This window comes from Homarus americanus, unplaced genomic scaffold (assembly GCF_018991925.1).
Source record: "Homarus americanus isolate GMGI-L3 unplaced genomic scaffold, GMGI_Hamer_2.0 scaffold59495, whole genome shotgun sequence".
NCBI lineage: Eukaryota > Metazoa > Arthropoda > Malacostraca > Decapoda > Nephropidae > Homarus > Homarus americanus.
This window is the reverse complement of record NW_024732415.1, coordinates 1,352,385-1,368,066: the sequence shown is the minus strand read 5'-3', so window position 1 is coordinate 1,368,066 and position 15,682 is coordinate 1,352,385. Positions and strand designations below refer to the sequence as shown.

Genomic DNA, 15,682 nt, shown 5'->3' with positions numbered 1-15,682 from the left:
ATTGAATTAAACTTTAAATATATTTTTGTTATATACTTCATAAGATGGACATACATATAGCACAAATAAATAACAATTATAACACTATGAAAATATGTTAGCTGGTGCTGTTTGCTGTAACCATAAACCTTAACAAACCAAAACCATTATAATAATCAATACATCCAATAATAGACAAAAAATATATCTATATAAATAAAACATTAAATCATATCTCATGTCAAAATAAGAGTAATAATGATAGTAAAGACGGTATAGTAGTAGACTGGTCGTTGGGTGTGGTCGCCAGGTGAAGGTTTAAAAATACTTATCAGTCTTTCTATTGCAACAAGAGAGATAAAGTTTATACTTCACTACAGCGTCAAACACTGGCCGTTAATCTGTTGGGAATAACCATATGGATAGTATTTCACCCTACATAGAATAAATCACCTGAGGTAACTTAATATAACGTGAGCTGTGGTGAGTAGATAGGAATTAATATATATTTTCTTGGTGTTTTTGTGGAAATTTTTTTGTGTTAATTATTATAATGTATCTAATGTATTCCATATATATATATATACACTACTACTAAATTAACCTCTTTGGCTATTTCATTTATTTATATTTGTTATCTGGGAATATTAAACATGGTAGTGTAAAACCAAGTGAGAAGATCCAGGGGTAAAATAATTGTTTCAGTCATGTTTTTCCTACTGCTCTTGACGTGGCATTGAATGATTTTGGTCTTACCTAACCTAATCAACCTAACCTAACCTAACCTAACCTAACCTAACCTAATCAACCCAACCCAACCTAACCTAACCTAACTTAGCCACAGAACCCAGAAATTATATTTAACCTAAATTCCTAATATTCCACAGATGACCAAAATGATAACTATACCAAAATAAACAAAATTGAGCAAATCCTTCTGGTGTTGGCCATCTGCTCCAATATTACCAACGTAAAAAAAATTTCTCGCCTCTAGAATATCAAAATAACATTAGTTAGGTTAGGTTGACGTGCCAACCAGCGAGCGACATAACTCTTTTTAATTAACTGAACACTTCCCACCGGATATTGTACGTTTTGGGATTTACATGAAGTGAGAAAGTATTTAGATTTTTACAAGGCATTTATCACTACTCCACAATTTCTATTTTTATTCATCACAAACTACCAAGTGTTCTGTGACGACCATGAATATAACTAGCGTTGTAATTTTGTTTCGTTTACACTGGCAGTAATGAGTAGCTCTTGGGCCAATACTCATTCATATTGTAAAGGAAATGTTCAGTGATTATTTTGTTTATGTTTTAGGAGAGAAGCAATCATGGACGAGACGAGTCTATGTCTTAGGTGGAACGACCATCACCCCACCATCGTACACATGTTATCAGGCATCAGACATAAGGTAAGATTAACTGTGTGTGTGTGTGTGTACAGCCTATGGGGTTATTGATTCGTTACCTGTGAGTTATAGATAATTACAGGTGTGGAGTACAGTAATAGTACAGTACAATAGTTTGGATGATTAAGATTACTACAGAATGGTTACTTGTTCATTGTATTGGAGTGAAATCATTCTCTGAGCTGCTAGCACACTGGTAGCGTTAACATTGTGCACAGCTTCGAGTCCTTTGGTTTGAGCTATAATGGCCTTGAACTCTGGCAGCCACATATAGACACTCCATGCTTATTCTCATTGATTGATATATTTTGTGTACTATTTCCAGGAACAGTACTGTGATGCTACAGTAATGTGTGAAGGACGCTTCTTTCCAGTCCACAAGATAATTTTGGCAGCTTCAAGTACCTACTTTGAGCAGATTTTTTATCAGCTTGATAGTCAACTTACTATCAAACAACCCATGATTGTCCTGGCAGATATCAAAGCTTCTCACTTTGAAGCTATCCTCTCATACATGTATTGTGGAGAGGTAAATATTTTCCAGAAGAGCCTTGGTGGTGTATTACACACAGCCACTGTTTTAAAGGTGAAAGGTCTGTCGGAGGATTCAGATGAGGAGAGCGACACGGAAATTAACAGGGATTTAACAAACAGACATGCTAATGCTCAGTCACCATGTAAACAGAAACAAAACATGAGGACTGGTATTATACAGCAAGGAAGAGAGAGCACCAAGAGAATGATGGATGACCTAGATAACCAGTGCCAACAAGTCAAACGACCAAGACAATCGCAAGTAATTCATCCGAGCATTGTGCCGGGCTCTGCCATCAGTTTAGCAAAGTTTGGGGCAGTCTGCCAACAGTTAGCTGATGTAGAACCCGAGGAATCTCTTGATGAGGTAATAAAGGACATTTTATTCTATTGTATTTTATGTTAATTAAGAAAATTTTATAACTTGTAGAGATCACATGTACTGTATGTACCACCATGTAGACAGGAAGGTAGCTGGGGTCATTTTGATTTACACTTTTCTATGAGTTTAATTCTGTCCCATTGAATGTTGAACTAAATTTCTGTATACAGTATGTGCAGTTTTATGTTTCCTCGCAGTTATATCTTTTGCCCCCATATACACCTCAGATGGAGAAATACATACAGTACAGGTAACTTATACAATTTTTCCTCAAATGCTGGCCTCTGTAATGCTGAATTTGCAGGCGAATGATTTGCCTTTTATCATAAAATATTTGCAAATACTATGAGTGGCTTATATATGAATGATTTAAAAAAGAAATTGGTTTGGAGATCCAGAAAATATGTAAGAAGAAAAAAAATCCAATCAAGAATTTAAGAGCCCATTTCACACCAGGCACTGCACATTCTGATTGAAGCTCTTCCATACATTGTTTATGCTACTATAGTCACTTGTGGTACATCTGTATCCCCCCCCCTCCCCTCCTGGATATGTGTTAAGGTTGACCACAGAGATATGAGGTTCTCTTGCTGTTATTCCCTCCATCACATTGTGTTAAAGAAGTTCACTCCATATTTTACTAACCTGTCATACCTGAAGATATAAATTTACACACTGTTTGGTAAGCCTAGTGTTTTGGGTTGTAAGAAATAAACAAGTACAGTTTGAATCAAAAACAAAAAGTTTATGAAACTTATTTTTTGTGCTGAACAAAAGAAGTGTATGTTATTGCATTTAACCCACTATTGACTGTTCATAAATTTCCCAGAATGCAAAGTATTTGACTTTTTGTATGCCTGTACAGTTCATGTACAATATACTATACTGGTACAGCAGAACATAGTCGATATAACTTGAGATAAGTTCCAAGAGAGGTCGCTTTAAACCGAATTCGCACTGAATTCGCACTAAATCGAAGTGTTGTTTCAATTGAATAATTTAGTTTGGTACTTGAGAGAAACACAAAATACTGAAAAGACTGGGTCTCTACCCAGATGTGCCTCACCCCATCTCCTAGAATAAACAAAACATTGTTTTTTTGTAGTATTATGTTAAAACAAACATTCATAAATCAACACAGCTAAAATAAAGAGATGAGAAATGGTCTACTGTATTTACTGGCTAGGAAAATGGTGGGGGAGGGAGGTGAGGTGATATGTTTGACAGTTGATGCCAAGGTCTAGTGCTGATTTATTTATCTGTCCTTAAGAGTGACTAAGTTTTTCTCTTATAAAATGTCACTGAACTGACATGGAAGAATTTAGTTAACATTGCTGGAATTCTTATAAGATAGTGATTAATTTGAATATAAACATGCTATAGCTCGCATTAGACATACAGATTTTAGTTGTAATTTAAGAATTTTATTAAAAGAGCAAAAAATTTTACCTCTTGAGCAAAATAAATGACGTTTATATTCAAATTATTGGCTATCTTGCAAGGATTCCAGCAATACAAATTATATTCTCCTAACTTTAGTCTGTGACATTATATGAGATAAAAACTTTAAGCCTAAAACACCAAACCCTGGCTGGGAAGATGGGGGGGGGGGGTAAGGAAGTGACATTTTTGACATTTGGGACCAAAGGTCTAGTGAATTATTTATTTGTTTATTTATGTCCTTTAGCTTGAGTTTATGTTCTTTGCTTATAAAATGTCACAGAAGTGATGGGGAGAATATAATTTGAATTTAAACATGCTATAGTTTGCACTAGAGAAAAATTTTAATAATCATTTAGTACATTATTTTGAGTACATTTACAGTACAGCTTTGCCCTTAGAACAGTGTAGCGTGCCCAGAGAAACATTAGGCGCAAATTTTAAAATATGATGTGCCAGATTGACTCTCGCAAAATAGGCAAGATTCGCTTTAATCCAATATTCTTAAATTGAATTGCTTTAAATCAACATTCTACTGTATGTATATAAATGGGATTTAGTGGAGGGGGTTGGAATGCATCCTCTTATCTTCCATTGAAACAATAGTTTGCTAATGCCATGAGTTTTCAGAAGCAAACATTATGTGTGGCATTTGGAAGGGACTACTGTACTATATTTTTAAAATTGAATTACACAATATTTTTTTTTTAATTGAATAACACAGCTAATCTTCTTGTTATTATTGTTACTGTTGAATTACAAGATCCTAATATTATGTTATAACTTTCAGTTTGAGAGAGAGGAGATACAAGTGAAACATGAACTCAGTGATTCCTTGCTAGAAGACCACAGTATAGACAGCACTGACATCATTTTAGGAAACACCATCAGCGGGTTTCTCCTCACAGATACCGGTAATCACGGTTATGACTCCAACACAGCAGAACATACCATAGACAATAGGCATCATAGAAGGGAAGCGAGTGACGTCATTTTGAATACAGGCGACACACTTGAATGTAATGCACAACCGAACTGTGGCACGTCCGATTCTTTTCACTTGAATAATGGTGACGGTGACATAAGATTCAACAGCGCCTTTAATTCGGGTGACAACTTGGATACTAATGAGATGTTTGGATCGGGATCTATAGAACAGTGCAGTCGTAATGGTGACTCTACGAATACCAGTGCCAATGAAAAAATCTTGTCTGTGGAAGAAAATGTACAACCAATTGTCACTCTAGAGGTACCGGTTAAAAGAAAACCAGGACGCCCACGAAAAGTGCCCTTGCCGGATGACGGTTCAGTGAATCAGAGTAGTGAAAAACGTATAAAAACTGTACAACATAAATGGCGCGGATGTCGACCAATAATTCGAGGATACTTTAAGAAACGTAAATGTGTGGCGGCGCTCAAAGTGTCCGGTAACAGAGGTGAAGTTGGAGCTCTACCAAATGGCTCGAAGCATGTGACATCCACAAAACGTAAATATAAGCCAAAGATCAGGCAAGGCAAGGAGGTACTGGAAGCGTCCGGTGGCAGCGCCGAAGTTGGAGCTGTACAGAAGAACTCGAAGCGTCTGTCGTACACCACTAAGAAAACTGCTAAAAGAGGAAGACCCAGGAAGGATAGCAACACTTGCACCTCTTCCAGAAAGGTAGTTTACTCACATAATGATTGTTGCTAGATTTACCTTATTGTATGATTTCCAAACCCGTTTTAGAACATTTAGCTGTAAGATTTCAGATATGGCTGAGTGTGCTGTGTGATGAAGCCACCAATCAAACTAATGGTTGGTCGTGCTCACTTTCATTAAGCAAGTGTCAAACCTTTCAACTAGGGTGAACACGATTGACTCCAAGGGATTTTAACTAACTAGCTGTACGGTATTGTGAATTTACTGTACTGTGCGTGCCATTAGGATCAAACAGGATGTAAAATTTAGGTGAATCCCTCGTAGGTTAAGGCTTTGTAGACAGACACCCAGATACCCCTTTATACATGTATGGAAGGCTAACTACACAAGCCAGAGATTTTACAAGACTACTTTAGAATTTTGAGCTTTAAGTTACCCAAGGGTCCTTTCTGAGATTTGGCAAACTTTAACACAAGGGACAAAAGACTTAGAATCGCCTCATATCTACCAGGTATTCCTACTTTTACCGTCTACTGACCTAGCACCCCAATATAAAGACCTACGTATCCACCGACAGGAGATATTGAATTATACTGTATACTCTAGTGCAGGGGTTTTCAAACTATGGGTCCCGACCCTTCAGTGGGTCGCGAAATAAATAAATTGGGTCGCAAAATAAAAATGGGTCGCAAAAATAAATGAGAAAAAAAATAAATGCACCATAATTTAGGCTTGGTTATTGTAATGTACACTCCACAGTCTAGGAAGCGACTGCAAGGAGAGCATTTCCTGATTCTTTCTTTACCTCTCATGTTATCCGTTTTGCGTAGAAAAATTCGTAATCGTAGTTTTTCCCCCGTAATCATGAGAAATTTACATGAATTTTGTCGATGCTAAATAAAGGAAAATTGTGAACAGTGTTTGTCTTTGATTTACTCATTTCATATCATTACACTTAGGTTTAATGGGTCGCAATTCAAATTGTTGTTCTGGCTGTGGGTCGCAGTAAAAAAAAGTTTGAAAAGCACTGCTCTAGTGGAAGGGGTAGTAGCTAAGGGACATTTCATAATCGACTTCATTAGAGATCGAATCATGTTTATTAAAATGTTGTTGACAATTTTAGGTATTTAAATGTCTTATACATGTTAATAAAAAATGTGGTTTTCTCTCATTTTTATCAAGAATGTGGTTTTTTGTTTCACATTTATCAAGATTTTTTTTTTTGGCTCATTTTTATCAGGATTGGTACAGTAAATATTTTTAGCTCATGATATTCACCTAACTCTTGACTCTTCATGAGACATGGCCCTCTTTCCCTTGACTTTGTGTAATGGATAATTATTTAAGGTTTGGTTTGCCAATTGAATTCTCTTGTTTCTTGTACACAATAAATGATGAATTTAAGATAGGTCTATGTCTGTGTGTTTCTATGTACGCATCAAATGGAATATATTTTGTAGTGATGGTAATGTCAGATGCTACTGTTGTATTATACATACACTAAAGAGGATTTATTTTATATGATGGTAATGTCCAGTGCTATGACCATTTTTATACGCACATCAGATGATGTAGTATTTTGTGGTGATTATGTCTCGTTGTCTCTATGCTACACCTGTTAAGTTTCTCATGTCTTCAACTTTACCAAAAATTAGACAAATCTATCCCATCCCAAACTGTTGGTGAGCTTGATCACTGGCAAACAAAAGAGAGTGCATGAGAGGCAACTACACACAAAATCACTTTATACCCCAGTGATTCAAGATTTATTTCCATATCCTTAATCTAGACTAAATTTTCTATCTTTTGACGCCAGTTTTGTCATAATCGAGCGATGAGTTAGAGAGACAAACAGATATTAAGTCACGCCATTCAACCACGATTACCTTAAGAAATATAACTGGTGTTGTCGTCAGTGTACACCCAAGTGCCTCGGGTGATCTATGGCTCCTTTTCTTCATTAGGTAAATTATCAGGTTTTATATACAGTACAGTACTTGTCTTTGGGGATTAAAACATTATCAGATTAGCAACAAACTTATTAAAAAAAAAGGTCACGTTTAAATTGAGGTGTGCATTTAGTTTGGCAAAATATACAGTACAGGTATGCCTATATTTTTTTTGGACACCTGGTGATTATTTTGTTTGATAAGACATACTGTATTATGATATTTACACACTCAAATACAGTTAATGTTTCCTGCACACTCAAATACTGTTAATGTCTCCTGTACACTCAAACACTGTTAATGTTTCCTGTACACTCAAACACTGTTAATGTTTCCTGTACACTCAAACACTGTTAATGTTTCCTGTGCACTCAAATACTGTTAATGTTTCCTGTACACTCAAACACTGTTAATGTTTCCTGTACACTCAAACACTGTTAATGTTTCCTGTACACTTAAATACTGTTAATGTCTCCTGTACACTCAAATACTGTTAATGTCTCCTGTACACTCAAACACTGTTAATGTTTCCTGTACACTCAAACACTGTTAATGTTTCCTGTACACTCAAACACTGTTAATGTTTCCTGTACACTCAAACACTGTTAATGTTTCCTGTACACTCAAATACTGTTAATGTCTCCTGTACACTCACATTTTACTCTCATTTGTAGATGGTCATGACTGCTATTAACCCCTTCACTACAAGGATGCCAATTTTAATACAGTTCATAAAATCCACAAAAGAACACAAAGGTGTATTAGACCAGAAAATACAGGAAGATGCTCACCCAGTCTTCCCATATATAGGTACAGTATCATCCGCAGTAATGGCCTAACCTCCTCTCGCTCGGCTCACGTGCGACCAAATACATCGCTAAGAAGGACTGCAACATTAAACGCTGCTAATGTAAATCAATAATATTTTAATTAGCAATGAGTGGGTGATATTTTCCACGGTGCAGTCTGTGTTTGTATTTATCCCATTCGTGTCGTCAAGTATTCCCAACTGTGTATCTTGTATGCTTTTCCAGTTATGTGTTATTAGTGTAAATATATGTATATTTTCATAATTTGGTGTGAATAATTTTGATATTACGTCTTGATGTTCTTAATCTACTGTAAAGAATTTCTCGTCATTACAAATTGTGGTATACTGTACTGTGTAGACCAACAACACTCAAACATTGTTTTGTACAGTAGCTAAAACAACTATTTGTGCATACTTTGTGGGAAACACTATGAGACAATGGATGATAAATTTTGGTACATGTATATGACGGCTGTCACTAGTCACAAGTAAATTTGGGAGAATATCGACCCCCACCTGCACAGATACAGTACAGTAATTGTTTTAGCTACTGTACATATCCTGTGTTTTGATTAAAGGAATGGATGGTGTTACCCAATTTATGGTTGTACCTGTGTATCTGTATTGAGATTATCATTCTCATATTTATTATATAAACAAGGGAGAGGATGACCTGATTGGGGCTTAATGTAACCCTCATCTAGTCAAGGAATGTGGGCTGGCAAATCCAATCCTGTATTATACCAACGAGAGCCGTAGATGTTTTACCAATAAAATTATTAGTATTAGAGAAGAACTTGGACCCATCCTTTCGCCAGTTGTCGTTAAATGTCGGCAGTGTTTTGTCTTTTTTGGAATAAATTCTATACGCAGCTTTATTTTATTTTCTATTTAAGCAATAGTCTGTCTGTATACATGTATTTTCATCACTTCTCTCTCACACACTATACATCACATACCACTCTCCCCTTGATGTTTATACAAGGTCTTATTTCTACTCGAGAACCCTAATGATTTATATTTTAGCACCCGTGATAAACAGGAACCTTAAAATCAGGAGGAGAGGTGACAGGATTTTTGTGGGTGACTATACAGTACAGTTCTTAAGGCATTACACGAGGCTTGAAAGAAATCCCACAAGGCAAGGGTTCAAGAGGCTGTAAAACTATGATGATGAATAGGATATTGATATTCTTATATTACTTGGTGATAATGTGTAAACTCCTTAATAATAATGTACTGTATACATAAACACTGTAGATATTTTTCTCTTCTCTCTTTTATGTGTGGAAATATTAAATGGCAGCCAGGAAATGAGAAGCTGAATAGGAAGTCTCTGTGTCTTGTGAGGTGTTATATACTATTCTTCCCCCACACGACATTTATTTGAGAATGAAGGACGGTTGATCAAAAGAAGAGCAGATTAACCATTTATAAAGTTAATCATGCTGTCTTTTGAAGATTATTATGTATCGTGGGAATGGTAAACAGGAAAGAAGGATGACGTGAGTGGGTGACGTACAGTTGCCGACAATCCACCTGGTACAGTGGCTGGAACTCGCTATAGTAACCAGACTAAGAATGTAAAATACACAGCTCCCTCACTACCTCTGACTACAAGCATGTTATATGTTTAAGGTTTTACTACACAATACCTTATAGAACGTCACTGACTTCTATCTGCGGACCGGTGAAGTGATGTAAAGAGATGTGAAAGAGGGTAGGGAACAAATGCACCAACATATTGTCATTTAGTAAGAAATTCTTAATCTATTTAAGCTTACAAACTCAGTGTGCTTTTCCCTCCATAAACACACACACACACCATCACCTTGACAACACCTACTCAGTACCACCAGACAACCTAATAGATACATGTGTTTATTTCATCACCTTGTCTTCCTGTGAGAAAAACCTTTAAAGGGGGAAAACAATTGATCATCTCAAGTGTATCATAATATATTTTTATAAGTGCCTCTTCAGCATTGGATATAACTGATGTAAATTTATATTCATCCCAGACACACACTGCTGACATGCATCCAAAGACTAAAGTCACCAGTAAAGTCTCTGCAGCCACGGTTATGACATCAGAGGGAAAAAGACTTAATCCGAGGGTAAGTGGATGATGTATTGTCAGTCTTTCCAACCTTTTTCTCCATTGGTGCAGGGTAGCCAGACAAGTGCTCAATGCTGTGTAGTATTGTTCACCAGCCAGTACTGTACTGTAGTGTATCTCATCACCCTGGCAAAATGCTTGTCCATAAAATGTAAATCAGTATCAGCAGACATACATGATGGTGTATTACTTTTTTGTCTGAGTGTACAAAGACTAGTGTACTGTACAAGGAGCATATTTTGTACTAATAGATTGAAATACAATATCATCATATCCAGTAATGTGTACACACCTTCCAAAGATCCATAATAAATGTGTGAATCTGTAGCTTAGTGTAAATAATCTGTTCCAGATTTTGCCACTTGGAGGAGTAGTAATGGAATAACCTATTAGCTGCTGAATAATGGTGGAACAATTCTTTGATGGACCAGCATCGTGCCAAGGTAGTGAGGTAACTCCAGCTACTGAATGCTAACAATCACAGACTCAGCATCGGTTTGGTCATCTTGCCTCAAGTCTGGAAAAGGCTTTTATGGTGTAAAATTAAAAATAAAAATAAAAATCATGTACATACTCTGTCATCTGGTAGTTGTTAATATGTTAATTGAAAACTACACCATTCATTTGGGACATAATTATAATTATCAATAAATTGGTTTATTTGCAGCGTTTATGCACTGGGTGTACCTCACTCACACTATGGTGTTCATTATGAGACATTTTATTAGGTTGAGACCTTACAATTGTCTGGGCCAAATGTCCCCCTCAATCTAAAATCCTTCCTCAGAAACATACGGTACCTGAAAAGATGATGCAGAGGAACAGAAACTGTCTACAGTGTGTAGCCCCTTAACAACTTCAGGCGGGTTCCAGTATATTCACACATACATTATGTTACTAACTTATTATAATGCATTAAGCACTCTTCACTAAATCATTCACTTTGTCATTTGCATCCTCACGTGCTGGGTGCGGTAGTAGAACTTGGGCACACAGAATATAGGATGGTAATGTACTGTACTTTATTTTGTGTAAAGCCAAAATCATACTGAATTATCACTAGTGTTTGGTTAATTATTGTTCTTTATGTAGTAGAAGATACAGATATTTATATTGTCTACACTCAGGTTGTGATAGCAGACATGGGTCCAGAGGTTAACGAGCTGGAGAACAATCCTGGCAATTGTTCAACCAGTCATTACAAATCCAAAGTTGAAGACTCGCATCCCAATGACTGCACCTCCCCAAGTGTCTCTGATCATCCGGTTGATTACACATATGCTTCAGTTGGTGTGTTGGATGATCCACAAGCACATCACAGTAACCTCAGCACACAAGATAAACACAGAAATACAGCCATAAATTATTCCAGTTTCTTGTCCAACCAAGAAGATACTGACATAGATATAAATTTAAGTGAGGAAGTACCTTTTAATTTTTGGTAAACAAAGACACATCAAAAGGAAGCCAAGATATTACTACAAGAAAACACCAAGGCTGATATCCAAGACAGGTTCTTTACAAAAACAGAAAAGAATGTCTCAAATTTAATCCAATATTCCCAGAATCACTGAGAAACTGCAACAGTAAAGAAATGTCGTTCTTGTTCTCATTGCCCTTTTTCTTCCCACAAAAATGCCCATCTTAAAGAGCACAATTGGATCCATACAGGAGTGAAGCCATTTACTTGTAATCAATGTCCTTATAGAAGTAAAACAAAAGGAGCGTTAAAAAGACAATTTAATTCACTCAAAACGTCACCTGTTTGCATGCCATCTTTGATCTGTTAGATCAAAAACACAACTCAAATTTGGATGGACACCTCCCTTCTCTTGCAATCATTGTCCATATACCACAGCCATTTTATTACACATTAGAAGACACCAACATACTCATACTGATGATAAAAACCCATCACTTTCACTTATGCCCTTACAAAACTAAGAGTCAAAGTACATTCAAGAAGTACAATAGTTCCCATCTTGCTGAGAAGCTAAATAGTTGTGCCAAGTGTTCTTATGGGACAGATAAACAGTCATGCCTTCATCATCGCACTTTAATTCACTTGGGAGAAGAACCTTATGCCTGTCAACGCTGCTCCTATCACGGCAGGACAACGTCTAACCTGAGATTTCATAACTTGACTCATTCTGGGGTGAAATGCTATTCTTGTCACTTATGTTCATATAAAACATCTCTAAAGTGTAACATGAAGCAGCATGACCTTAATATATATCCAGATAAAGTTAGCAGAGATGAAGGTCAAGTTAGTAAAGATGAAGGTCAAGTTAGGTTAGGTTAGCATTAGGGTGATTAATCTTCAGATGAAATAAGCTGGGGCGTAGATTCTAAAGGTAGTTCCAGGATGTGTATGCATATATTTTTTCTCACTTCATCATACAGGAGTATTTACCTAATCATCAGTTAAGTTATATCACATGAGGTTATCATTATCGCTCTTAACTGCTTCTAGACCATCAGTTAATGTATAAAATGAAGCAATCTGCATCACCTAATTACAGTCAAATGGTATAATGGAAAAATAACCATAATTTAACAAAAACAAATGAATTTAACCTGATGGACAGGTTAGGCCAGATGCAGGGTGTGTGGAGGGGGGGATACAAAGCAAGATCAGTGATTAATTGAATTAGTTATAGATTGAATATTACAGAATTCCCCAGCATTGAAATCTAGTGAAGATTATAATCCAGGGGGGGAATAATTGCAAGTTAATGTACTAACACGAGATATTTTTATGGACCGTTTTGTTGTAACGATCTGCTTTTGTTGCATGTTTGTCGAAGTTGTATGGGGCTATAGTACACAGGGCAGCATGTGGTTATATGCACCAAAAACACCTTTCTATCCCGTATAATAAAGATACGATAGATTAAGAGTGTAGTGTAACACCCACCACTCGGTCATGATAGCAGCAACTTGAAAAAAAAAATTGCTTTCGGGACTTTTCACCAGATAACTTCCAGAAAAAATTTGCTTGCTCATTTTTTTATCCTTGGTTGATACTATAAGTGATTTTACTGTGTCTTACCTGACTTTCTTAAGCAGTCTGTCACTGTATCACCATCCATAATGACTGTTGTTTATGTCACCATATTTATGATTAATGTCTTGGGTATTTTCTCTCTCAATCTGCTTTACAATTCTTCTTTTCAGGTTAATTTAGGATGCAGGTTATGACTCTGCAAGGAGAAAAATTAGTCATCTGATTTATCAAGAAAATCAATCAGTTTACATTTTAGAAATGATGACTGGTGGTTCTCCGAAGAATCGGTGTATATACTGCATGAATGTGTAAGTTTAGGATATTTGTAAGTGTGTGTTTTGACTTATTTTTACCATTTCAAGTCACTTTCTACATTTATATGGCACCTCTCCCTCACTCTAGGTTTGTGTCCCTTGATCTATCTAAAACACAAACAAGACAGAAGTAGAGACATTACATTATCTCAGCCCTACTATCATCAGTCCCATTGGTGAAATTTCAACACTCGGTACAAATTTCTGATCTTTAATTTGTCATTTGTTTTCTACTGTCTTCACATTTTATGATTAAGTTATTGAGATGATTAGATTCATTTATGTATTTTTAATATATTTTTAAATTTTGATACAGTACAGTGTACATGAGATTATTATGTGGATATTTTGAGAGAATTGTCTGAATCTCAAGAAGTTTTGTTAATAATGTGTCCTTTGTATTCATAAGTGATACATTTAATGCATGGATCTGTGGTATTGGATCTGTTTAGTGTTAATGAACTGTATTATGTGTTCAGCAATTGTAAACTGGATACAACTTGGAGCACTTGTTTGACTGTGTTAAGGTTATACTCAGTCTTACAGTATTAAGTATTTTTGTTCAATTAATAATTCTTACATAACTGATAAATGACTCCTCTAAGTACATAGTGGGGGCAAGTGATGCAAGCCTCACTTATTCACCGACTTCAACTTATATTTTAGTATTATAATTAAGTTGCACTTATTTTAGCACTTATCCACGCAAGCAAGGAAAATGGCTGTAAAACAGTGATGATGGTGATGGTCATTAGTGTGAGATGTATTACTCATTACTGAGGTACAAGAGTTCGGACAAGGATGCTGGCAACGATTATTTTGCATCTTTCATTGATATTTTCATTTGTCTATTTGCTTATATTAATTTTAGGAGGAACATTTTTAGAACATCTTCATCATGTTAAGTTTGAAGTATGTATTACAGCATGGCACAATCATAGAAATAGATTGTTTTATTTGCAACACCCAGTTTGTTTACCTACACAGTTGAACCATTTGTACTTAGAATTAATCTTATTAACTTAAGAGAATGTTTGACAGTTACATTTTACTACAAACAATAATCCTTAAACTAGTTGTAAGTTATAGCCAATTGAAGTTGCCTGAACTGACTCTGTGCAGCCTTCTACAAATACACTGTTCTCAAATAACATAAAATTTAACAGCCTTTAATGTTACGGTTGTGGTACCATTACTCTCCCACATGTAAATTAGGTAAAAATTTAACTTCTTGCATAATGGTAAACATAAAACCTTCTCATTGCATCATTACAACATCACACTCTTGCCTGGATGCCATTACAATTGCAAAAATCACTAAAAATGTGTAAATTAGTTGATCATCCACCATTATTATATTTTGTGTGAATGTAGTAGAACTCAAAAGATCATTGAAGAAAAATACATTATTCTAGGCATTTTGTTAAAAGTTTACAGTTTATATTTACAGATCTACAATTAGTTTTATTGTTAAGGAAGGCAACAAGACTATGGACGAGATTAACAACTTAACGATCCCTGAGGTCCATTTTTTATAACTACGGTACTAGATTGTTAGTACATTACCTTACAGTGTCAAGGTGAACATTGCACCAATAATGCTCTAATAGAAGTGCTTTGATTTGATGTGATTTCACTATCCATGCACTTTTTTTTTTTTTACAGGGATTAGCCCACCCGGGCACAAGTCACTGACCCACATCGGGGCCTAGGGGGCAAAAATTTAATAATAATAATAATAATAATAATAATAATAATAATAATAATTATAATTATAATAATAATAATTCAGATAAGCAAAATTAAAATAACGATAATAATAATATCATCATCAATGCAATAATAATAATAATAAAGAACCATGAAGAAATAAAATAAAACAAAAGATCAAGAGTGAGAAACAATATATGTATGTTGTGTTGTCAATGTTAAGAGAAACAATGAGACCCTGCAATTGTGTGTAAATGAGGCAGAAAGTCAGATAAGCAACCCGGGACTTGGTCACAATTTTCGTGATGCCATGTGGCAACAGGGTCTACCATAGACAACACATTATGCTTCCAATATCTTCCCAGGCAGTAGTACCTCTCT

The 15,682-nt window shown here is 35.7% G+C and overlaps 1 protein-coding gene across 5 annotated transcripts; it reads left to right on the top strand.

The window, feature by feature from the left end:
- Positions 1–202: 202 nt before the first annotated feature.
- LOC121868554 (protein tramtrack, beta isoform-like) lies at positions 203–15,252 on the top strand. 5 transcript variants are annotated; one of them, XM_042369291.1, is made up of 6 exons: positions 203–437; positions 1,306–1,399; positions 1,722–2,297; positions 4,543–5,412; positions 10,173–10,268; positions 11,398–15,252. In XM_042369291.1, exons 2-6 carry the CDS (start codon positions 1,319–1,321, stop codon positions 11,713–11,715), a joined length of 1,941 nt encoding a protein of 646 aa, XP_042225225.1. In that variant the 5' UTR covers positions 203–437; positions 1,306–1,318; the 3' UTR covers positions 11,716–15,252. The 5 variants fall into 5 exon arrangements, with proteins under 5 accessions (XP_042225225.1, XP_042225223.1, XP_042225226.1 ...); XM_042369289.1 differs by having other exon boundaries at positions 204–462; XM_042369292.1 differs by having other exon boundaries at positions 208–462; positions 11,058–11,531.
- The last annotated feature ends 430 nt before the right edge of the window (positions 15,253–15,682 follow it).

What these genes read in the sequence shown, in the direction of transcription:
- LOC121868554 (XM_042369291.1), top strand. Translation starts at nt 1,319, where the DNA reads ATGGACGAGACGAGTCTATGTCTTAGGTGGAACGACCATCACCCCACC. An exon ending in CTTGCACCTCTTCCAGAAAG is followed by an intron (nt 5,413 to 10,172) that starts GTAGTTTACTCA and finishes TATTCATCCCAG; the next exon opens with ACACACACTGCTGACATGCA. An exon ending in GAAAAAGACTTAATCCGAGG is followed by an intron (nt 10,269 to 11,397) that starts GTAAGTGGATGA and finishes GTCTACACTCAG; the next exon opens with GTTGTGATAGCAGACATGGG.